The sequence below is a fragment of the Haemorhous mexicanus genome, chromosome 6, assembly GCF_027477595.1.
Source record: "Haemorhous mexicanus isolate bHaeMex1 chromosome 6, bHaeMex1.pri, whole genome shotgun sequence".
NCBI lineage: Eukaryota > Metazoa > Chordata > Aves > Passeriformes > Fringillidae > Haemorhous > Haemorhous mexicanus.
In genome coordinates this window covers 62,439,828-62,464,744 of record NC_082346.1, presented here as the reverse complement: position 1 = coordinate 62,464,744, position 24,917 = coordinate 62,439,828, and the positions used below count along the sequence as shown (strand labels likewise).

At 45.3% G+C, this 24,917-nt stretch overlaps 1 protein-coding gene across 3 annotated transcripts in view; it reads left to right on the top strand.

Moving 5' to 3' along the window:
- Window positions 1-5,452: 5,452 nt before the first annotated feature.
- Window positions 5,453-24,917, top strand: part of TMEM260 (transmembrane protein 260) — a 33,268-nt gene continuing 13,803 nt past the window's right edge. The window contains exons 1-4 of one of the 3 annotated variants that reach the window (XM_059850575.1): window positions 5,453-5,507; window positions 10,647-10,678; window positions 11,488-11,636; window positions 24,012-24,189. In XM_059850575.1, coding sequence (XP_059706558.1) covers window positions 5,468-5,507; window positions 10,647-10,678; window positions 11,488-11,636; window positions 24,012-24,189 — 399 coding nt within the window. In that variant the 5' untranslated portion in view covers window positions 5,453-5,467. The other 2 variants (XM_059850574.1, XM_059850576.1) reach the window with 2 other exon arrangements.

Genomic DNA, 24,917 nt, shown 5'->3' with positions numbered 1-24,917 from the left:
AGGAAATCAGGTGTGAAAACTCAGAGATGACTGTCAGAGTTCTGGGGAAACCAGCTGAGACAAGTAGGATCTGTGGCTGTTCAGTGTGACAGAAAAACATCTGGGAGGCCACTGAGACTGGTGCAGGAAGAGATTGGAGTCTTCTACAGGTCAATAAAGCCTTTCTGACAAAGGTGCAAAACTGTGGGAAATAAGAAATGGGGAAATTAAATCAAAAACTGAACCAAGAAACGTGGGGAAATTAGTTCAGTTTTCCTATTTGGGGAATAAAATGAAGCTGAGTTTTGAAACAAAGAACAAGCTGTCCTGGCAGCAGTGGAACCAGGTCTGTTTTCCTATGGAACTGAGTCCCTGTCTTCTCCCAGACCTCTGATCCCTTCTCACCTGGGAGATTTTTACCTTTCTTTTGAATTTTCAGGGGTTCACAAGGCACTGAAGGTTTCCTGGTGGATGTACACGAATCTGGATCACTTGGATGGCCAGGGAGAACACAAGGAACCAGCAGACAGCTTCCCCACATGCTTTGGGTGATCAGCCACATCCAGGCATGTCCTTGATGGCTGGATCTACCTTGAAAATGTGCTTTTGCAGGATGGGGCAGACAGAACCCCATGTCTGATGGTTTTTGGCTTCTTTTTTATACCTCTGTCAGGGCTGGGATTGAAGCTCTCAAGACGATAGTTTGTGTTCAGGCTCAGGTGTTTTTTATTTCTTATCTGTATTACAAATCATGAGTTCTACAGCATTCTACTAACAAGCTACAAAATGGCTAACTATCTTTCTTTACATGGTCTTTTAAGGCTAAACTATCCAAGTAAGAAATGACGCCTGAATTATTTTTACTTTTAACCTATTAACTAATCACTCCAAGTCCGCAATGCAGACTTTTCTGTCCAATGACAAAATACCACCCAAACACATGAAAAAGGAAGAAGAAGGTGAAGAAGAACAACAACCAGCCACCACCCTAAAACCTCCATCTTGCCCCACATATAATATTCTAAAACCTTAAACTCTAAGTTTTCCACCCAGTGATATTACACACTTCTAATCAAACTACACACCCATCATTCCAGTGCTGTCAATCAATTTTGGAAGCCTTCTTCATGGCTTCAGGTCAAATATAGTATTTTCTTGTGGGTCTGTGCCCTTTAGCACAGAAAGTTTAAAATTCTCAGCATCCAGGATTCCAACACAGGTCCAGGGACAAGAGGATGCTCCCTGGACCAGGTGTGCTTTTATTCCACTTTATTCCCTTTGGAAACTCCTTCTGCACCATGTCCACTGCAGCCACGTTGCTGTAGCTGGGATATGGGAGCCTGGTCTTGTCCCCTTCAACAAGCAAGTCATAAAAAGCAGCTTATTCAAGCAACTTAAGACCAAATAAAAGCAGCATAACCTCCTTTCTCGTGCTTTGCAGGCGGCCATACATCGCCAGTGGAAATTCTGCCAAAATTCTTGTTTAAATATAGGAGCTGGGCTTCTTTGTATTGTTGGTGGTCCCCACGAGGACCTGCTCTCCTTGCATGGGGATATTGTTTAGAATGAAGCCTGGGCTGGCTACTTTGCCATTAAAATTCCGTGCCAGCCCAGTGCTGACAATATTGAGGCTTTGCTAAATGTGTGTACGTGTAAGTTCATTAAATGGGTGCTGACTGTTGTTACATGAGCACAGCAGTTGAGTGCTTTCTGTATTAACCTTATCACCTGATGGGCAAAAGAAAAGGTTTAACTAAAGCTTAGGACTAATTGAACAGTATTTCAGTATTTTCTTATGTAAAACTGGTTCTGGTCTATTGTTTTTATTTATTTGCAATAACTGTGCTCATTCAAGTTTGTAATGACACTGCCATGGGTGAATAGAATTTGCTTTAAGTATTATTCTCCCTTTTCCTATCTCCTGCCTCCTCTAAACTGTGTCTCTCAGGAGAAAATCTGCAACAGAGCCTGGTAAAAAGACAACTCTCTAAGTACACAGTCATTTTGGGGAGATATGTTCCCAAGCTGTGTTTTTAAAATTACTTCTAGCAGTTCCTGTTTATTTTCTCTGCCTGCCTTGGGTATTTCCTGTCGGGCTGAGCACTGAGCGTGGAGCTGGAGGAGATAGGAGAGGAAAAGCCTCTCGAAGAAAGGTAGGAGGTGTCTTATCATCAAGACACTGCACAAACCAGAGCACTTTCTTTGCTCGGTTGCCACTAGAGTATGCTCTCGTGCTACAAGTGCCAAGGATTTTTTAGAAATAAATCACTCTGTGTAGCACGAGGCCACCTTTCAAAGGCTGTCCACCTGCCCCAGTGGTTTGGGTTTTTTTCTAAGTAATACTTTCTTTTTTTTAATTGCTGTTGAGCACATACTCAAAGCTTTGAGAAAGCCTGGAGGGTCGCTCTGTGGTGAGGTGAATCTCACTTGGGTTTGGACAACTCCCAGCTTCCAGAGCATGGGTGAAAACAGCCAAAAAATATCTTACCTGTCTCTAAAAAACAGCAAAAAAAGGAGGTTTGCATGTCCTTCCTGTCTTGGTCAAACCCCTGGGTCATGGCTGATGAAGAAAGGGGAGGCAAATCTCACGAATTAATAGATTTCTGCTTACAGAAGAAACATGTAAATTCCCCTTTTCAACATAAAGTGTGCCTGTAATCCCAGCCTTTGAAATGGTGGTAGTTATTCAGTAAGATAAAGGCTGCTGTGAGCCTGCCCTACCACATTACAGCAAAGTACTTTGTCACTGGCACCCTAAAAGTTCCAGCTTCTGCATGACAAAGATATAAAACAACTTGCAGGACAATTAAAGAACAGTTTGTCCTCACCCTATTATTACCAGCCATTCTTCCACGTTTCGATATTTGCCCGTAAATTGCTACCTCCCCCATCAATATAATTGTAATCAGCCACGGCTCACATTTGTCTTTGGATGCCTTTTCCAAGGGAAACACAAAGAAGGAAAAATACGGCAAAGAAAAAAGCCACGCTCCGGATAAAGAGCCTCGCCACCAGCCTGCTTTCACACACAGGCTGCGCACTTTGCTGCTAAAATTACATTTTAGGAGCCCCAACGGGCACGGGAACAATGACCCCGCTCATTTCCATAGTGCCGATGGCTGGAGGAGGATTGGAACGTGTCTTTTTCCTCTCCCCGATGGTGCTCAGCCAACGAGGGAAGAATCCTGCCAAGGAGTTGGGGCCCTGGAAGCTCTGGGTCACCACTGCTTCCCTTTGGGATGGGAGGCAGCTGCTGGGCCCAGGTGGTGCTCACACCCTCCAACACCAGCTCCTCCAGGCACCCCAGTGATGCCTGAGTGGGTGAAAACTTCAGCTTTTCTGTACAGCCTGGCTGAGTGCACAGAGCTTGCCTAAATTCATAAAATCATAGATGGCTTGGGTTGGAAGGGATCTCAAAACCCATCTCATTCCACCCTAAGCCATGGGCAGGGACACCTTCCACCATCCTAGGTTGCTCCAAGCCCTGTCCAAGCCAGCCTTTGACACTTCCAAGGATCCAGGGGCAGCCACAGCTTCTCTGGGCACCCTGTGCCAGAGCCACACCACCCTCACAGGGAACAGTTCCTTCCAATATCCCACCTAACCCTGCCCTCCTGTCAGTGGGAAGCCAGTTCCCCTTGTCCTGTCACTCCAGGCCTTTGTCCAAGTCTCTCCTCATCTCTCTTGGAGCACTTTTGGAAGAGTCCCTGAGGTCTCCCTGGAATCTTCTCCAGGCTGAACAACTTTCCCAGGAAACTCATGGGAAAGCCAGGCTGCTGAGCCCACTCTGTGGCAGCCCATTTCATGCATGGAGCACTAAGCTCCTCCAAGTACCACAGCTGTCAAAAAACCAAATGGGAACGTGTTGTGTTCTTGAAGAACATCAAGAAAACAGTTTTGGGAAGTGCAAGCTGGAGACCACAGACCTGTCTGTCCACAGAATCATAAAAACAATGATAGAATGGCTCAGGTTGGAAGGGATCTTAAAGATCATACTGTTCCAGCCTAAGCCACAGGCAGGGACACCTTCCTCTAGACCAGGGTGCTCCAAGCCCCATCCAACCTGGCCTTGGGCACTTCCAGGGATCCAGGGGCCCACTAAGCTCCTCTAAAGTACCACAGATGTCAAAAAAACAAATGGGAACGTGTTGCATTCTTGAAGAACATTCAAGGGATCAACAATTCCAGGGATCCAGGGGCAGCCACAGCTTCTGTGGGCATCCTGTGCCAGGGCCTCCCCACCCTCACAGGGAAGAATTCCTTCCCAATATCCCATCTAAACCTACTCTCTTTTAGTTTGAAGCCATTCCCTCTTGTCCTATCACTCCATGCTCCTGTACAAAGTCCCTCTCTGGCTCCCTTGGAGCCCCTTCAGGTACTGGAAGGCCACCATGAGGTCACCCCAAAGCCTCCTCTGAACACCTCCAGCTCTCCCAGCCTTTCCCCACAGCACAGGGCCTCCATCCTTCAGATCATCTTGGTGGCCTCCTCGGGACTCGCTCCAGCAGGTCGATGTCCCTGCTGTGCTGGGGACCCCGGAATTCCCTGAATGCCTCCCTTGGTTTCATCTTCCAGGGGTTTTGTGCCGCTGTTTCAGCGGGACCCTGCTCCAGCCCCCAGAACACCACGCACATTCCCTCCCTTGTGTCAGCCCTTAATCCTGCTCTTTTTTTCCTTAATAAATGCAAACCTCATTTTCTAACGTCTCCACTTAGATCTAATCCATAAGGCTGTTTATTATCCTCGTTACCCTCTCCTATACCTTTTTCATTTGTATTCAAAAGCCTCTCTTTAATCTGTCTCAATTCTGCAGGTACGGCCTCGCTGCTCTTTCGCACAATCCCATAATGATTTCCACGGATGTGTTTTAGTCCTCTATCGATAGGTCTCGGGATGCTATTTGCCTTCCTTAACTGCTTCCCGCAGCGGGAATCGCCGCTTTTAATAATCCCTGCGCTGACACCTTCAATCTTTTCCTTCACCAGCATCTTGTGCCACCCCATCCAGGGGTTAAATCTTTTATTATTTGTGCATGGCCACACGGGGGCTGTGGTGGAGATGGTGCAGCCTGCAGCCAGCACTGTCCGAGCAGGGCTTTGATCTGTCTGAGAGCGGCCACGAAGAGCTGATCCTTAAAAAACCTCGTCCTGAAGGGGCGATCCCGGGAGCAAGGGAAAGGCAGAACGCGCACCGGTCCCCTCCTCCCCCCCACATCTCCGCGGTGGTTTCGGCCCGATCCCCCCCGCGGGCGTTGGTCCCGCCCGGCCGCCCGGCCGTACTCACCCTCCGCCACTCCCTCTCCGGCTGTACCAACTCATCTCCGCGGGGGAGGATGGAAGAGAGCGGAAGGCCGTGCTGAATGGCCTCACCGGGTTCACGGCTCTCTCTGTTCTCTGTCTGAGATTTGCAAAAGAAGAAGCCTCGGAAGGCGCTTTGGCGAGAGCGAGACGGCGACTGGGACAGGGGTGCTCCCCCCGCGGGGCGGTGGATGGCACAGCCCGCCCGCCCCGCGCGGCCGAACCCGGAAGGTGGAGGCGCACATGGGCGCGGGGCCCGGGCCCGGGGCCGGCACCGGCACCGGGATAGGGATCGGGAACGGGGCGGGAGGAGCCGCCGGGGCCCTGGGCGCTGCCGTGGCTGCTCTCTACACGGCCACGCTGCCGCCCGCCCTGCCCGGCGGGGATGCGGGTAACGTACCGGGCGGAGACCCTCGGCCCGTAGCGGCTGATGCATGGCGGGGGGCGGCGGGGGGGCGAGCCCTCAGGGATCGGGGCATCCCTGTCACCCCACGGGGTTGCTGTCACCCCACGGGAGCTCGTGCATCAGTGTCACCCGTGTAGGGTTAGTCTGTCCAAAGGAGCCGGTGCGTTGTTGTCACCCCTGGAGGGTCAGTGTCACCCCACCGGGTTGTCACCACAGAGAGTTGCTTATTCCAGAGGGACCGGGGCGTTGTTGTCACCCCATCGGCTTGCTGCCATCCCATAGGGATGGTCATCCTATAGGGGCTGGTGCTTCACTGTCACCCCATAAGGATGCTCGTCCTATAGGGGCTGGTACTGCACTGTCACCCCATAAGGATGCTCATCCTATAGGGGCTGGTACTGCACTGTCACCCCATAAGGATGCTCATCCTCTAGGGGCTGGTACTGCACTGTCACCCCATAAGGATGCTCATCCTATAGGGGCTGGTACTGCACTGTCACCCCATAAGGATGCTCGTCCTATAGGGGCTGGTGCATTGCTGTCCCCCCATAGGGTGACTGGTGCATGGCTCTCACCCCTATAGGGCTGTTCACCCCAGAGAGACTGGTGCATTGCTGTCACCCCGTTAGGTTGGCTGTCATCCCATAGGAATGCTCATCTATAGGGGCTGGTATTTCCTTGTCACCCCATATGGTTGCTGTTATCCTACAGGGACTGGGGCATTAGTGTCACTGCAGTGAGTTGCTCTCACCCCATAAGGATGCTCATCCCATAGGAATGGGGGCATTGCTGTCACCCCATAGGGTTGCTGGTCCCATTAGCCCCTGGTGTAGTACAGCCACTTTTGGGGTGCTCACCCCATTGGGTTGGTGCATTTAAAGCTCCCCAGAGGAGCACTGGCCCCACAGGTGGGTGCAGCAGGGACACCCTGCTTTGGGGTGTGCAATGGCCCAGTGGGGTCAGCACAGCAGGGACCCCTCCTGGGCTGGGGCCCTGGGGCCACCCCATAATGGTTTGCCTGTATTTGAGCCTTTCAGAGAAGGATTTAGCCAGGGGACAGCTGGTGGCTTTAGGGGACAGATGTGCCATCCTGCCAGCTGTTCTGTCTCAGGCTTGTGCAGCAGGGAAGTCTTTGGATCTGCCTCTCTGCAAGTGCAGCTTCCTGGCAGTGCCAGACTGTCTGAATGTTGGTGTTTTGCACTGCTGATCCCATGGGGGACAGAGTTCTCCTGTTTGGTCCTGCTCTGGTTTTACTGATTTAACCTGTTCTTGCTTTAAAAATACTTTGGTTTTGCCTGTGTGGTTTGGAGATGGAAGGGCTTGGTTTTTCTTGGGAATATGTTGATAATTTTTTATTTCATGGAACAAGTGTCCAGGATACTTTCTTTCTGTGTCATCCCAGAACAGTTCAGCAGCTCTGCTTAATGCTGTGACTCCTGGTCACCAGTGGTTTCAAATCCAAGCTGTGCATGAAACTTATTCTAAATAAATGACATTTTAATGGATTCACGTATTTTACAGGCTCAGGATGTGTGGAGGGAGAGAGAGGCACTGGCCAGCTTGGCCATGTGCATCCTGATGGCTTTTGCTTCTGCTCCCAAGTTACTGAAAGGGCTTTGTTTGCTCCTTCTGGGTGTATTAATTAATATGTGATGGTTGATATATTTACAGTTGTTACCATTTTGGTTTTTATTATAATTTTTGCCTTTTTTTTTTTTTTTTGTCTGTGGCGAGCACCCTGTGCTCTGAGCTGTTCATGCTGCACAAAGCCTCAGGACCCTGGTTCTTAATTGTGCTTGAGCCTGGATTCTCCCTCTGGGATGCAAATAAACATGAGCAGCCTTTGCAGAGAGAGATGCAGGTTCTCCTGATGATGTCATGGATGGATGCTGGGATTTGATTTTTTGTTTGATGTGAATTATCCCAGTAGACAGAGCAAGCAGTCAAACAGCACATGGGTTCACCCCACTTTCCCCAAGTTATTGTGGAAAGGAAATCCCTTGTGTAAAATTGTGTTAGAGGAAATCCTTCAGGACAGTGTCCCCTGACAAGCCCTGCACCTCACTCCTTGTCTCTCCTTATTTCTTTATTTTTTTGAACGTTCTTCTAAATTTGCTGCCTGCCTTCCATGTGTTCACTGGGACTGGGCAGACACAGGCTCATCCCTGCTGTCCCCTTGTGCCTGGATTGTTTTCCATCACAGTGTCAGGATTTTTTTGGGCATTATTCCCCTGGTTTCTCATGGCTTGAGCATGGAATACCTCAGCTGGAGTCCTTGGAATGTCTGTGCATGGCCCCGCTCGAGGTGTTTGATTTGCCTGTGCCTGAAACTTGTGCCACCAAAAGCACTGAGGCTACTTGTGTGAATGAAGAGCTGCTTAAGGATTTGCTGTATCTGCTTCCAGGCAGGGAGCCTAGTATTTTATTTTATTTTATTTTATTTTATTTTATTTTATTTTATTTTATTTTATTTTATTTTATTTTATTTTATTTATTTTTATTTATTTATTTTAGTTTTAATTTTATTTTATTTTCTAAGCTATCTGTATTTTTAACTGTTCCCAAAGTTTGCAGTAATCCAGAAATGTCCAAGGCAGTTGGTATTTCCACTGGCAGCTTGCTCGTGTTACTTAGTGTTAGGATAAAGAAATGAGTGAGAGAATAATAGGGGGAGATGGAATTATAATTCAGAAACATCCACAGATGTTAAAACAGCTTAGAAAGGATCAAATAATTTTTAAAAAAAGAAACCAACCAAATGTTCACTGTGATGTTTCAAATACCAGCTCCCAAACTTGCTGGGTATAAATCAGAGTTCAGGCAGCATTTGGCCTGTTGCCTGAACACCTTTATGGGCGAGTCAGAAACTTGTTTACATCAGGAATCACTGAATATTCTGAATTAAAAGGGACCCACAAGGATCATTGAGTCCAACTCCTGTTCCTGTGGAGTTGGAGGGAATAAACATTTCAGTTTGAGCCAGTGCCTGGAGATGCCACAGGTCATTCTGCCTCACAGGACATTGAAACCAAGTTTGGGGGTGCTGTAGTTCTTCCTCTGTGTGCTTTGTTATTTAACAAAATTAATGCTCCTCACTCCTCCAGCCCATGGAGGCTGTAAGGGATGCTCAGGTGTGTGGGTGGGAGGTGGAGAATTAGCCTGATCCAAAGCAGTGGCTGTTATGTACTTATTTTGATTTTCCCTCTGGAATTCAACAGGCCTGCAGCCCAGAGCTTATCTTTTACAGGTCTTTTTGGTTTTTTTTCCCCTTAATTCTTACAAGGCAAAGTTGTGCTGTTGTCTTTCAAAGCTTGGTGGTGGTTTCCAAGTGGTTTATTTATATTATTTTTGCAGCTTCCTGGCTGATTTGGGGCTATGTTTCTTTGGGGTTATTCTTGCCTTTGAAATAAATGTCACAGCAATGTGAATGAAGTTAAATTTTTGCTTTTTTAGATGCACATATTGCTGCATCCCAGGAGGATTTTAGTGGAGCAGCATCCCTGGGATGTGGTGGGTGATGGACATCACCAGCTGCTGCACACTGGGGAGCCCCCCCAGTGCCAAATTTAGGGTTTCCTGTATTGTCACCATCCTTTGCTGTGTGCAGGAGGATTTATCCCTTCCCAGCCTCGCCGTGCCCTGGAAATGTTGGAGCTGCTGAACTCTGAAGGGCTCAGAATTGGGATGGATGATTTTCCCATTGCATCCACTTTTTGGGGGCTGTTTTGCAGTAGGGTGAAATTTTCCTAAAATGAGAATAGCCAGTGTTTGCAAGTGCAGGGAACTCCATGTCTGAGAGGTTTTGGTGCAGGAAGTGGCAGGTTTGACCCCAGTCATTGCTAGCCAACAGCTCTAATTCTGCAGAAGTTGCCACCAGAAGTAATGGGTTGACTTGAATCTTCATTTTAAAATGCAGCATTTACTGCATTTTACTTTAAATCCTGGTGTCAGCATTTAAAGGTGCCATTTGTACAATCCCCCCTGCCCCCCTTTGCATGGCGTGGTGAGGACGTGACTGTACAGAAGTTTAAAATATTGTTAATTTAGCATTTAAAGCCACCAGCGCCCTTCATTTGTGCCTTTCCCATCTAACAATGCTGCCATGACCTTGATGCTTGCAAAATTATTAGGACCAGTAAAATTGGATTATGAAATTTGAGGGAAAGAAGGAAAACCAGCTGTAAATTTTCAATTTTGTGTCTCCCTGAATGCGTTGTGCTCACTGAATATATTCAATGTATGTTGCTCAGGAGAGTTTGCTGCAAAATGCTCCAGTGTCAAGTGCTCTAAAAATGCCAACTGTTCTGCTAACGTGGGTCTTTTTGTGGCAGCTATTTGTCCTGGCATAAAATACAAACAAAATGCAGAATCTCAGTGTTGTTTCTATTGGGAGCTGGGTGCAGCATCCACTGACAGGTAAAAGAATTACTTGTGAAGCAGAATTGCTTTAGCATCAAGAGAGAGCAACCTTCCCAGATAATTGGATGCAGATTTGCACAATCAGTGATTATGTTTTTCCTCTTTAAAAACTGTAAAGCTCTGGTTTTGTGTTTCTGTAATTTTTTTTATGACAAACAACTGGGTTATTGAACAGACAATGCAGCTTAAGCGTTGCAAAATGTAGTGCTTGAAAGTTATTGAGTCAGATGGTTTTAAATTAAAAATGCACACACACAAATGCCTGAATTTTGAATGTCTCAGGCCATTCTTTGCCCAAGCCTACCTATATTTTCACTTATCTGTTCATAAAAGTCTCACGAAAAACATACAAAAGATATTTTGTGCAATGACATCAGAGGGAGAAAATATTCTTAGAAAATTTCATGCTGTTAAATCTCCACAGATTTACAGTTTTATCCAGTCAAATTAATGCAAAACCCCAATGCAAGCATTTGGATTTTGAAAACTTTGGAGGAGTGTCATTTCCTAATAGTAATTATTGGTTTTACATTATTTTTTCACAGGGGAGCTGATCACAGCCGCATATGAGCTTGGAGTAAGTATTAGTTTTATTGTTTAATCAATGCTCTCATTAACAGTTTTAGGAATTAAGGAAGTTTAATTAAGCATGGAGTAAAGTAGATTAATTTATTTTCAAACCACAGTTTTTACTAACTTATAAGTACAGCACGCGACAATTTACTTCAAGTTTTAAATCCAATTAAACTAAATTATAAAGCAAAGGCTTTACTGTATATACAGTAGCTGGCTTATTATCAACCCAAATTTTGTATAAGCTGGGGAGAATAAAATAAATCGGGTTAACAATTTTAATAAGTTTTATTATTTAATAAACTTTATTATGGTGCATGATCCCTTTAGGCAAGACCTTAGGACTGTCATCGTGGTGGTAATCCGATAGCAGTGTGGTCTTTCAACTTGCTAACCAATAAAATAGTTGAGAAGCTGCTTTTTAAAAAAAAATAAAAAAAAAAAGTGGAGAAAAAAAAAAAAACAACAGCCTTTTGAATGACCCTAATATACTGTGAACCCAAACAAGGAGCCCTTTAAGGCACGCTAATGAAACATGGCACCTCCTTTTCCTCCCTGCCTCATTATTATGGGCGAGGCGTGGAGCCAGATCCACTGAGGAAAAAATCTTGGTGGGGTTGGGATGGGTACCAGGGTTTGGGATGGCTGTGGGGATTGGGATGGGTATGGGGATTGGGATGGGTATGGGGATTTGGGATGGGTACTGAGGGTTGGGATGGGCACTGAGGGTGGCTTGGGGAGCGGAGTTGCTCAGGGCTGCCTTGCTCCCATTCCCTCTCCCCCCTTTCCAACCCCGTGTCCCTCTGTCTGTAGGTCGCCCACCCTCCTGGCTACCCCCTGTTCACGCTGCTGGCCAAAGTGGCCACGGGGCTGCCCGGCGGCTCCCCCGCCTTCCGAGTCAATCTCCTCTGCGGCTTGCTGGGAGCAGCTGCTGCCTCTTTGCTTTTTTGCACAGTTTTCAGGTAAAGTCCTTGGGGTTGCTTTTTCCTTGGCTTCATGGTGCTTCCCCGGCGGCTCGGGACATTCCCGAAGGCTCCCTCTGCTCCCCGCTGGCCTTCGGACCGGCAGTTCCCCCCCTTCCCTAATTAGTTCCTCTGATTAACCTAACAGCAACTTAATCTGAATTTGACCTTCTTTCTCACACAAAAGCCTCCCCCTCTTTTTATTTTTTCCCCCCCCTTTTCTTTTCTGTTAAATAATAATAATAGCAATAATAAAAAGTGCGCCCTTTCCCTTGCCCAGCCGTGACAGGTTGTTCAGGCTCATTATCACAAATCACCGCTCGGTTTAACTAACCAGAACTAATGAAGTTTGTCGTTCTCGAAAGATGCAGATGGTCTGTTTAAATTAACAGGATGAGCTTCACCTATCGGGAAACCGTGAACTTGGTTTAATTGCAGCTCCCGGCGGAGGTGGATGGGCAGTTGCCTGCCCGTGGTACCCAAGGAGCAGGGAGAGCATCCCTGCCTTTCTCTGGAGCAGCTCCGGGCTGTGGGGGGGATGTCCGGAGCCTCCTCTCCGCACCTCTAACCTTGGGAGGACAGGGAACAATCGGGATGCTCACGTGGTTGTGGGGTTTTTGTTAACCCTGCTCGTCTTTGATCTGCAAGTTCTGGCTGCTCTTAACCTCAGCCTGACCCATATTTGAGAGGATTATGGCAACCCGTATAAACAATTTCTGATGTTCTTTTTGCAGGGAAAATAGGGCACGTTTTGAGGCTGCCAATGGTATCGGGGCGCTCCGGGATGAGACGGGGCGCTTCCCGACTGGGATTATTTTGACAAAAGCCCTTTTCTCCCACCCGTTTCCAGAGCCACCCCTCAGGGAAAACCTTCCCAGCAACCTAGAAATAAAAGCAGGAATAAATGGGGAGGTGGTGGGGGGCAGATTCTGAGATTAAGCAAGCCCTGAGCTCGCTTAAACTTTGTTCCACAGGGTCCATCTTTCTCTGCTGCAGAGGAGTTGGTTTTTTGCACATCACCTCGCACATAGCATCAGCTCCAAAGCACACCTACTGGAATTGCTTGAGTAGTTCCTAGATATTTTTGTAGGCATTTAAAGTGATTGCTTTCACTGGTGGGTAATACATGTAATTAAGTCAGCATTATTTAATTTAATATCCTGTATTTCACAGCCTGTTTGAGAAGCTGGAAGTGGCGCTGCCCTCCCGTGCACAGCGCTCGGTGCAGCATCAGAGCACAACTTCATTCTGTTAAAAACTCCTGCAAGAAGTTGCTAAAGGTTTTCTGTATTTGGTTCTGATTTCTTTTTTAATCATGGTTATTCCCATTATTGCAGTTATTTGGAAGATCTCCCCCAGTTTTTAGTTTGTATGTGACAGTTCCTTGGGTGCCCGCTTTGTGCTTCGGAAATGGTGCAATCGTTCCTTTAGAGAAATAAGGATACAGAAGAGAAATGACAGGCTAAATTTGAGAATTATTTTGGGAATTACTTGAGCACTTCTGAAGGTTTAGGTGTTTTGTTGGTGTTTAATTGGATTTGGAAGACGGCACTTCTGTCAAATTTAGAATTTACATGAAGGAATGGAAAACCTGCAAGCGAGAGATGATAAAAACTAGTAAGACTTACAGAAATTATTTCACAGATACTGACAGGATCAGTTATTCAGCCTAATAGTGATTGCTTCTTTTTTTTTTTTTTTTATAATTGTAAGGTCAGTATTATTTCCAAATTACAATGTTACATTTTTCATTTCATGCACCTTAAAATTGATTTATTTTTTGGAACACTGATTTGGCCAAAAAAAGAAAAAAAGAAAAAGTATTGCTTTTTTAAAAATTTATTTTAAAAGAAAGATATTAGGAAGTGTTCACTGGCACTGTCTGCTTGAAACAGTATCTGTCTGAGGGTGATGTGGTGTGTTTTAAACTGGGCTTGTCCGTCCTCACAAAGGGACTGAACGAGTCTATCAAATCCCCCCTTAGTTTTGTCTTTAAATAAAATTATCTGGTGGGGTGACCCCTACGAGGTACCAGTGGCAAAATCAGCACCTGCTCCTCTTGCTGTGTGAAACGTGGATGTTAATATGAAAATATGTAGATGTTAGGAGTACAAATAATTGATGAAGTACACATCCTTCGGGAGCAACACGGTTCAAGTGGCAAATCTGCCTGCTCAAACAATAGCCACCCTCCAGCGGGGAGGAAGCCATCTCTATGGAAATGGGGCTGACGCTGCCCTATTGATCCAGTGAAGAAGACATTATACAATGTCAGTTGGGTTGTTACGATTTCATTTGTCGTCTGACCTGAACTTAACCTCTAAAACCTTTCTTTTCTCCCCGCCAGCCGGGCAGCGTTGCTGTTTACCCTCACACCCCGTGCCTCCCTCCCTCCTTCCCAACAACCCCACACAGTAAATCTCTCCCTTTTTAAATTTTTTTTTTTTTAATTAATTTTCCCCATTGATTCTTTTTGTTTGAGTCATTTCCCAGAGTTTATTCCTCGGCAGGTCGGGATGATTTTATTGCTTAAGGAGAACAGTCGTGGTTCTCTCTGTGGTGTTTGGGATGTTGTGGCACGTGTGGGATTAGGGTGGAATTTATTCCTTGAGCAGATTTCTCCTTTGCCAGGTGATGGCTGGTGGGATGCTCCACGCTGGGGTCGAAAGGAAGCGGCCGCCGCATCATGTCTGTTTGTTAATTTTAATGTGTTATAATATATGATATTACTCCTTTAATTACATTATTTTTTTAAGCCTGGATTGTTGTTCTCAAAGCAAAATTATGTCGCAGCACATTGATGCAGAAAGGCTTTTTGTCATCGCTGAACAAGCCGTTTCTCCTTTGAGTTACTTCTCAAGTATGGATTTTTTCCCCCCCTCTGCATGTCTTAATAAATTGCTTGTAATTATCGTAAAATGCCATTTACAAAGAGTTTTCTCAGACTGCTTGTAACTGAGGCAAATAATTCATCTTTGCTTTGAAGGAGGGGGGAGATGCTTTATGTTTTTAGGACTCAGCAAGTGCGGCTGTAGGATTGTTTCTTTAAACAACTATTTATTTGTTTTACTGTGGGAGGCAAAGCATAGCAAGTTTACTAAGTAAACCAATTATCTTCTTATAATATGATTGCCAAAGTGTCATTTTCTGCACAGGGGATGCATTCTTTGCGTTCTCTGCTGTAAAGAGAAATAGGAAGCTTTCCCCTGCTCTAAGTGCATTTTTTTTTTCAGTCTATACCTTTCTTGGTTTGGCTGTTTTGGGGTTTCTGAACACACAAAGCTGTTTTATTGCAGAGGCAGTAGCAGAGTAGGTGGTGTCGTTGCCCAAGTATTTGTAGGAAGTTTTTGCCGGCTTTATTTTGGCTGAGTTGGACACAGGGTTTTGAAAAGGGGGAAGATGTTGCATTAGATTAAGCAATTCACATCTCTTTGGTTTGCTGTTCTTTGATATTAACTTTGATACTAGTACATTATACAAATATATATTTTTATATATATATATATATGTGTGTGTGTGTATTCCCTGCCCACTAAACCTTCCAGGCAAGGAACTGTGAGTGTATATAAGACCCAGAACCAGCTCTTCTCCCACTGCCAGCAAAAAGGAGAATTAGGCATGTTGGATAATGAAATCATCAAAATGATTCCATCATTTTGAAATCCTAGGGATGTTTTGGAAGTGCCACTTGACCCTCTTGATGGCAGTGAGCTTTCTGGCTCCCAGAGTGTTTGTCCTGGGGCTCTTGTGGGGAGGTCCCTAAGGAGGACCGGGAGGATCAGTGACCTTCATGGCCATCCCAGAGGGAACTCATGGCTGATGCTCCCTTAAAAGTGCCCAGTGCTGGGAAAAGTTGTCTTCTGCCCCTGGTGAGTGAGGAAATGCTCCATGTCCCTGGGTACACAGGTTTGTCAGAGCAGGATTCAGCCCTGCGAACAGTTTGGCCCCTTTTTTTGTGGACATGACTTGGGGAGCATTGAGGGATGAGAGAGGAGTCAGTGCCTGCTCAACCAGAGTGGGAAATTAGGAAACTGGGCTTTGGGGAAGGAGGAATCTCCTTAGAGGGCGTGTTTGGATTTTTCCAGATTATAGATTATCGTAGATTATCTCTGTTGTAGCACAGCAGGAACGTCTTGGGCGTTTGGGAAGCAGCTGTGCTTAGTGAAGAGTAGTTACAAAGTTTTAGGAGGGAGAGAAGAAAGGAATGCGCTCAGGTACTAATTTGCTTTTAGAAAATCTGCCGTGACCTCTGGCTAATTGATCACATATCTATTTTTATTTTTTTTCCCACTTGTCCCCAGAATAAACCGGCACTGAGTTCAGTCTGTTTGAAGATGCTGCCAAATCTGTTCATTTGCATTTGGCTCTAAAGTAGGCACATGAGGCTGCAGTAACTCTGCTTCATTTTAAAAAGGGTGGGGGGGGGGGGGAAGAAAAAGCAGGGCAAAAAACCTCTTTTTTTAAAAAAAAGAAAAAGACTGAAGAGTCTTTTCTGACAGCTAGTCAGAGTTAGAATTAGTTCAAGGAAATGTTAATAATGCACTGCCTGGCTTAATCCCTTTGATATCACCAGGTATCCTCCTGTTCATGGGTTAATTGCTTTAAAAGCGGAGGCAATATTCTGAGCGGTGGGCCGCTTCACCTTTTCACAGCTGTTACCATTGAGTGACAACTAAATCCCATGTGTAAGATGAGGAAGAGCTCAATCTCCAATTGGGAGAAAATTTATGTAAACCGCAATCCCTTCAGAATGTGCGGAAGTCACAGACTTTCTTGATTTACTCTGCTTTTCCCAGAAAGCTCCATTGTTCCCTTCCCTAAGTCCCATCAACCCTTTGTAGCAGAATATCACAGCGGCGGCAGATAGCTTGAAATATATAAATGCTATCATAGCTCTGATTAATAGCGGCGCTTATGAGTCAAGTCTGATAACGGAGCAGCTCTCCACTCAATTTCAGATACCGCTAATGGAATCTGTCTCCTGCAATTGTAATGTGAGAAGGGCTAATTTGCCATGGAGCTTGGAGCTGTCACCAGCCGGGGATTGGGGGGTCAGATGGGAGCTGCCAGGTTTTTGCCCTGCAGCTTGTATCTCTCGCTTTGAATAGCGCAGCCCCCTGCCTGCCAGGGAGCTGATAGGCCGCCGGGGGGTTTATGCCACTCGTACAATAGCGAAGGGCTGCATGGGCTGACTTGGTAATTGTGAAGCCAGCTCATTTTTATTTTATTTTATATTTTATTCTATTTTTTTTTCCCCCCTCAACTCCTTCCTTTCTGCCCCCCCCTCCTGCTCCTTTTTTTTTCTTTCTTTCTTTTTTTTTTTTTTTTTTCTGCGGCTGCATAATTTCTAATAAGGGGTTTTAACAAATGTCAGATTAGGAAAAGTTTCTGCAATTACCCAAAAAAAAAAAAAAAAGCTAACTTATAAAACATTTAAATAGCTCAAGTCGGCTCCTACTGCGGGTTGGGGTTTTTTGGCTGCTGGAAGCAGGCGCTGGTTATTACAGGAGCCTGGGATAAAGGTGTATCTATTTTCCAAGGATTGTGAATCAAATAATGGGTTGAACTAATACACCCTTTGCACTTGCAAAGACACCAAGAGAGAATTTCTCATTTGTAATGGCTGGAAGCACAGTTTGTACAACTCAAATGTGAGTATGGGGTGATATTTCTTAAAGCAGTGCAGCCCTGTGAGCATTTTATAGATCTGTCATGAGCTGTTCCACTCATTGAGCTGCTCTGGAATAGCTTGGCATGGAGGTGTTGAATTTAAATACCAAACTTCCTTGGCAAGGGGCTGCTGCAGGCAAGCTCTGCTCCAGTGGTGATGGACATCCTGGAGCATGCAAGGGGTGAGGTTGGGATGTCTCATTCCTTGCTCTCCTGACAAGTTGTCACAGAGGGCTCTTCCCTTCCCTGGTGTCCAGACCCAGTGTGGACCCATAGAGGTCTTTGCTACCATCCCAGAGCAGTTTGATCCTCCCAGCAGGAGGATCCAAGGTCATCTTGGCCCCAGGGCACAGGGATTGGGTGCAAGATGCCTCTTGCACGTGCTGGTGACCTTCACAGGTCCACATTTCCAAAGGGATGGACTGAGACAATATCCTTCAGAGGTGATGTCCCAGCTGGACACCTCCAGTCCAGGAGGACATGTGTGAGAGGATGCAAGGACCAGCTCCCCTTTGCTAAAGTCCTCACTGGCTCAGCCCTCCTTAACCACCCTGGACCATCCCCTGTCCAAACTGTGTTATTTCAATAAAATAACTACAAGAAAGAAGAGTCAGGAAGTGGTGGCAGTCCCTGGCTGGATGTGAGGCATTCTGTGCATGTGGTGGGAGGTGAGCCTGCTCACCCCCATCCCAGAAATCATGGATCTGTGGGAATGCTGGAGCTGTGGGATGCTGAAGTCCTGTTTCACACCAAGGACAGCAGCTGGTTGTGACCAGACTGGTTTGGTTTCATTTTATGGTGGCTCTGCTTCTTTGCTCGGTCTCTTTTCCCTTTGCTCCTTGTGACCATGGGACTCAACCAGGAGAGGTGAGCCAAGCCCTGCTCTCCTTCCTCCTCCTCCTGCTGCGGGCAGGGCTTAAGTGGCTATTGAGCTCCAGGTCCTTGAGGAAGAATAAAATCTGGTTTGCTATTCCCTGTAGTACCTGAGCTGGCTCTTCAGCGCTGAGAGCAAGAGAAACCGCCTTTTGTCATGGAGTGTTTGTGGCTAAGAGGCAGGCAAACCCAGAGGGATTGGGGTTTTGGGGATAATTATTGTTACTTAAGCCCTAAACTCCTGTTTGGATTTTAATTTTTAAATAATTCTTCTATTTCAGCGCCGATGCTTGTGCACGCTTAAAATTTATCCGTGGGAAGCTTGGGTGTTGAGTCTTCTGTGTCCCTTTTTGTTTAGCCTCATGAAAAAAATAGGTTTTTAAAAATTGATTGATTAACAAGCAAAACCTTTTAAATTCAAAATGTTAACTCTTTAGTGCACTGCCTTGAAATAAAAATACATTGCATTGAAGGAATGTATCTTTGCTACTGCAAAGAGACAGGTTGCTGGTGATGTTCCTGAAGTCTGTGGAAGTGAATAAGGAACCACTGACATCAGGATCATCATCTGCAGGTGCAGGGACAGACAGAAATTTAAAAAAAAATTCCATTATTTAGGTAATTAGCGGAGATTTTAAAAGTCAAGAGAGTTTTTCTTATTCTAGTGCCTAAAAAAAAAAAAAAAAAAGAAAGATGCAAGGCTAAGATCTCCTGCCTGTAATGTTTTGGAGGGAAAAGAAGGCAGAAATAATCAGCTTATTTCACTAGGTACGGATAGGTGTTGCCTGTGTTAAATACATCAGCTTCAAATATAAACCATTCCAATTATCTTCGTTTTCTTAATGAATCCAGTGCACTGAAGATTGCATTTGACGAAAACATTTTAATTAAATTTCAGTTCCCATCCATGTGTAGCTTTATGCTGATCGTTTAATACATTTTGGGGAATTACTAAATATAGAATGTCTACCATTGTTTTATAAATAAAAAGTAAAAATGCTGGTGGAGTTTTTTTGTTAAAGGCATATGACTTGTAACCTTGGCTAAAGGAAAATGTTACCAAACTTAAAGGAAAGGCTAAATTTTAAAATTGCAGTCTTTCATGTTTTAGTGATTGCCAACAAATGAGAAGCTAAAAACTTGAAAAAATGCCCAGGTTAATATATTTAATTTCAGTTTTCCCAAATGTTCCTGCAAACTCTTAATAAAAACTTGTAGCTAAAATAGTCCTGATAAAGACAAATTCCTACTGGCTTCATCCTTGGAGCTGAGGCCCAGCAGCACATTCTTTCACTTGCATGCTTCAAAAGGAAACCAAAATAATAATTTATTTTTTTAGTCTTTTCCTTTTATGTTTAGGGATGCAATGGGAAAATATTTCCCAGAAAGGACTGTGTGACCTCTCCTTTGCTGACTCTTTCTGTCCCTTCTGAGTGTGTTTTTAGATGATGGTCATGAAGACTTTCCCAATTTTGCCATGTCTTCAATTATTTTCTTCTTCCATGAGCTGGCTCTGGTGCTGGGGCTGTTCTTTCTCATGCTGGGCCCAAAGAGTGGGGAAACAAGCTGGATTTGGGGGAGCAGCCATCTACCCTCCCTGCTCCCAAAAAATTTTGGGATAAACTCTCCTAAGATGTTGCTTTTCCATGAGGCCAGTCAAGGATTCAGCTGCTGGGTGTCTTTGCCATGTTTTGCAGCACCTCAATTCTATTTGAAAAATAAAGACAGTGTTTAAAGACAGAAGCATGAATAGAAATTGAGTGAGGATAATTCTCTGCTGCTCTCTGCTCTGCAGTCCTGATGTGCTGTCCAAAGGAAAGACAGTGTTAAGCAACTAGAAGGTATTTCCAGGAAAAAACCCAAATATTTTTTGTTTCTCCCAACCATGGCACACCTGGGAAGCCTCCAGCCAGTGCAGATGGCAGAGTGTGGGGCTCCAGGCAGGGTGACAGAGCCCAAAGGCTCTGTGGTTCCTTCTTGTGCAGCATGGCTTCTCTGCAGGAAATATTTGCTTTGTCAGTGCCAGGCCTGGTGTTGGTTTTGGTGAGACAAGTGACTACATGCCATGAAAAACTTCTTAACTTCCACAAGAAGTGGCCTCTTCGTTTTGTTCCCTCTGTCTCCACATTGGTCACTGGGTTGTGAGCTCTTGCTGGACTTATGGGAGGTCTCCTTTAGCTCTTGAATTAACCTCCTTCAACAAAATACTCTGTCTTAACCACAAGAATTCTCTCTCTGCCTGTAATTAAGGCAGCCATTATCTTCTAGCTCCCTAATGTCCTGCTTCCTTGTGTAACATGTCACCAACATGTCTTCAGTTGTTGACTGCACTGTGTTTCTTTGAATTTTTTTCATGCTTTTTAGGGAATCACAGAATCCCACAATGGTTTGGGTTGGAAAGGATCTTAAAGCTTATCCCATTCCACCCCCCTGCTATGGGTAAGGACACCTTTCACTAGACCAGCCTGCTCCAGTCCCCATCCAACCTGCCATGGAACACTTCCAGGGATGGGTCAAAAAAATAATTCTTGGCTTTTAGCTTCTTGACCTCAGTTTCAAAGCTCTGTCCCATCCCTTTGCTTTTTCAGTTTCTCCCATCTCTGTTTTGCTCTTGGTTTTGTGCCTTTTCTGGAGAGTTCTTTCATCTCACACTGCCTTGCACCACTGAACCCATCAGTGTCTTTTCCACCTTGAGGTTGTCTTAAGTCCAAAGTGGTGTAGGTGGCTGAGCTGTCCATGCCTGAGGATTTTGTCACCTCCTTGGACAGTGTGTCATTTGAGGTCATCTTGGTTTTGAGGTAGATATGGCACATTGGCACTCTGTGCTGGAGAATTCCAAGAGGCTGCAGAGGCAGAGGAGCATGGAGACCCTCATGTTGATCAAAATGAGCTGTATAACCACGTTACCCCAGCTGCAGGGCAGGATTGAGTTAATTTATCCCAAAATCATGATGACAATCGCCTGGATTCATTTCTACTTGTCTTGCTGGTGCTGCTTTGCACTGTAGATTGTTGCATTTCTTCTGCCAGGTGCTCTTCATCCTCTGGAGAAACCTGCTCTGACTGCTTCCACTTCTGAGAGATTTTCTCTGAATCAGCAAACTCACAAATCCATCACTTCCATTGCTGGTAACAGAACTGCAGAAAAACTCTTGGTCTCCAGCTTGCACTTCCCAAAGCTGTTTTCTTCATATTCTTCAAGAATGCAACACGTTCCCGTTTTTTTTTTTAACATCTGTGGTACTTTAGAGGAACTTAGTGAGCCCCTGGATCCCTGGAAGTGCCCAAGGCCAGGTTGGATGGGGCTTGGAGCACCCTGGTCTAGAGGAAGGTGCCCCTGCCTGTGGCTTAGGCTGGAACAGGATGATCCTTAAATTCCCTTCCAACCTGAGCCATTCTATCATTGTTTTTATGATTCTGTGGACAGACAGGTCTGTGGTCTCCAGCTTGCACTTCCCAAAACTGTTTTCTTGATGTTCTTCAAGAACACAACACGTTCCCATTTGGTTTTTTGACATCTGTGGTACTTGGAGGAGCTTAGTGCTCCAAGCATGAAATGGGCTGCCACAGAGTGGGCTCAGCAGCCTGGCTTTCCCATGAGTTTCCTGGGAAAGTTGTTCGGCCTGGAGAAGATTCCAGGGAGACCTCAGGGACTCTTCCAAAAGTACTCCAAGAGAGATGAGGAGAGACTTGGACAAGAGCCTGGAGTGACAGGATAAGAGGGAATGGCTTCCCACTGCCAGAGGGCAGGGTTAGGTGGGATATTGGAAGGAACTGTTCCCTGTGAGGGTGGTGTGGCCCTGGCACAGGGTGCCCAGAGAAGCTGTGGCTGCCCCTGGATCCCTGGCAGTGTCCAAGGCCAGGTTGGACACTAAGACATGGTGTCCCTGCCCATGGCTTAGGGTGGAACAGGATGATCTTTTAAGTTCCCACCTAAGCCATTCTATGGTTGTGTTTGTGATTCTGTGGACAGACAGGTCTCTGGGCTGTGCTTAGTTTGTGCTCCTGACCCTGCTCTGCTTGGTGAGCAGAGGTGTCCTCTGTCCCACTTAGCTGGGATAACTCTTTAAGCTTTGGGTTGAATGGCTTTTGCTTAAGCCTTGCTTCATAAAACTCAACTCACAGGTTTGAGACTTTTTGTCAAGAGGATGGGATTTACTTCATCTCATTTGAACTCTCATGATATGTTTGAGTCTTTCCTGGGAAAGACAAGGAGAAATGGTGAATGTTTGGGACATTTGCCTAAAATGCTGCTTTTCTGAAGATTTTTGGAAAAGTTGTTTCACCTTTTTTTTACCTTATTTCCCTGCAAGAATTTCAAAGGGATTTATGGAGTTGTTTCTTTATAACTAAAAGTTTGAACTGTTAAATGGTTCAGTCAAGACAGGAATGTCATGAAGTGGATTTGTGTATTGGGGATCTGTTGTCTTTTCATTACACATAGTCCTGCTGCCCTTTCCTGATATTTTTCTTCAGTTTTTTTTTCCCAATTCTGTTGATTTTTTGAGACTTCTTCCCACAGTCTTGATGTGGAACTCGCTGTCACCTTGTGCTTGGCCTGGAACACCTCAGAATTGTTTCCTTTTTTCTCAGTGTTGACTCTGTACTTCTCACCCTTAGGCTACAACCTGCAGGTGCAGATCTCAAAGTACGTCACAAAGGAGATAAAAATCATTAGTCCTATTTTCCAGATACCTTCAGGTACTCTGGCAAACCAAGGAGAGGAACCCTTGTAGAGAGGGCTCTGTCAGGAGCTTCCTCATGTGGAAATCACATGGATAGCTTGATGAAGAGGTTGGGTAGAATGTAATTATTTTGGCTTAAACCTGCTAGAATTATTAGGATTAAATGGAACTGCCTATCTGGGGTGGAATTAGAAAAATAATACCCAATTTTTGGTGGAGACTAGCTGAGTTTTACAGTGGAATGGTGAATTTCTGGAGTGTAGCTTTGACCACAGCCACAACTATTTGTATTTTTGGGTAAAGCTTGGTTGAGCATGTCGTGGTACCCTACACTTCTTTTCAGGGTGACTTCCTAAAGGAGAGAGCTTCCAGACAGGCAGAGCCAGAGCTGTTCCCAGTGAGGCTGGCTGGGAAAAGCCACTGTGGTGGAATGGGTTTCCTGAATTCCACCTCATGGGCTGCCTGTGCTGGCTGCAGCATCCAGCTGAGCTGGGCAGGCAGCTCCGTGGGGAATGTGCCATAATCCCATCTGGGAGTCCCAGAGATGGCCAGCTTTGGGCTCACAGCCATCCCAGCAGTGGCTGCTTCACCCTCTCCCTCCCTCTTGCTGGAGCTGACACCATTTCCCACACTTCTGGCCTCTCCCTGCTGGGACTGTGGGTGCTGCAATCCCCAGGACACCAAAACCCTCCCAGGAAAGCCCTGCTAATACTGTCCATCCTGAATAGCTCTAATCCACTCTTAATTCAGCTCCTGGATGAATTGAAGGCTGCACCCTTGCTGGCATCTCCTCCAGAGTATCCCATTAAAGCCATGACTCCCTGGCTCCCTGCACCCTCTGGGCCTTCCCTCATCAGGATTTCTGAAGAAGCAAATTCAATCCTGGAAGTTTTCATGACGAGAAGAAGCAGATTCTTTGGTGTTGGGTGGCTGGCAAGCAGGCTCTGCTCTTCCCAATGGCAATCCTTAGCAGAGAAATTATTAGGGAGATCTTAACCATATAATGTTTTGGCAGGGTGCTGGGTGGCACACGTTGCTGCTGCTGCAGTATGTTTTTTTAAAAAAAAAAAATTAAAAAAAGAAGGACAATAAAGTAGGCTTTTTTTTTTTGTTGGAAAAGAAGATTTCATGTTATCTGTGTTTGCAGGCTTTCTGGCTCATATGCTGGAGGAATCCTTGCTGCGGGGGTGTTTTCATTTTCTCGTCTAACATGGCAGTGGTCCATCACGGCGGAGGTTTTCAGCTTAAACAATCTGTTTGTGGGGCTGCTGATGGCTCTCACTGCTCATTTTGAGGAGGCATCCACTGCAAAAGAGAGATCAAAGGTAAAACATCTCAAGCAAAGTGAATGGTTCTTTATTTTTTTCGTAATTGGTTAGCACCTGTTTGTTTAATTTCCTGTTCGTTTACTGCTGGTTTCGTTTTGTTTAAGTAAAAAGGCCAAGTTTTGGGTCTTGCCTCAGCACCTGTGCTGGGTGGGGTCCATCCCTGACCTACCTGGATGTTCAAAACTAACAAACATTGAAAAAACCCTGCCCACTTTGCTTAAGGATTGAGTTGGGACCTGTTGGATGGGTTTGGGATTGATTTATTTAATACAGGATGGAAGCAGGAAAACCAAAATCATTTCAATCTAAACATTTTAGTTCATCCTGCCTCAAAGACACAAACTAGGCTGTGAGTGTTCAAGGTTTTGTTTTAAGAATTGGTAATTTTCTTGGGGGTAAATGGATGTATTGTACAGAAACCTTCATCTAATCAGAAACCAGGTTCCAACTCAAAAACGGGAACGAGCAAATTTTCAATCAGTTTTTCTTTTGAAATTAAATGTGCCCCTAAAATAATGGCATTGTTAAACACAGAGACTTTAAATTTCATGCTATATTTTCTACTTTCTAAACAGACTAGTCAGCCAAATGATATTTTTGCTCAGCAGTCTTGTTCTTTCTACTTTTGTTTGCCCGAACATCTGATCTCTTTTCCTCCGACAGACTTGCCTGCTGTGACTCCTGTAAATTGTGTGAATAAAGGGATTTTTGTCAGGCTAGGCTAG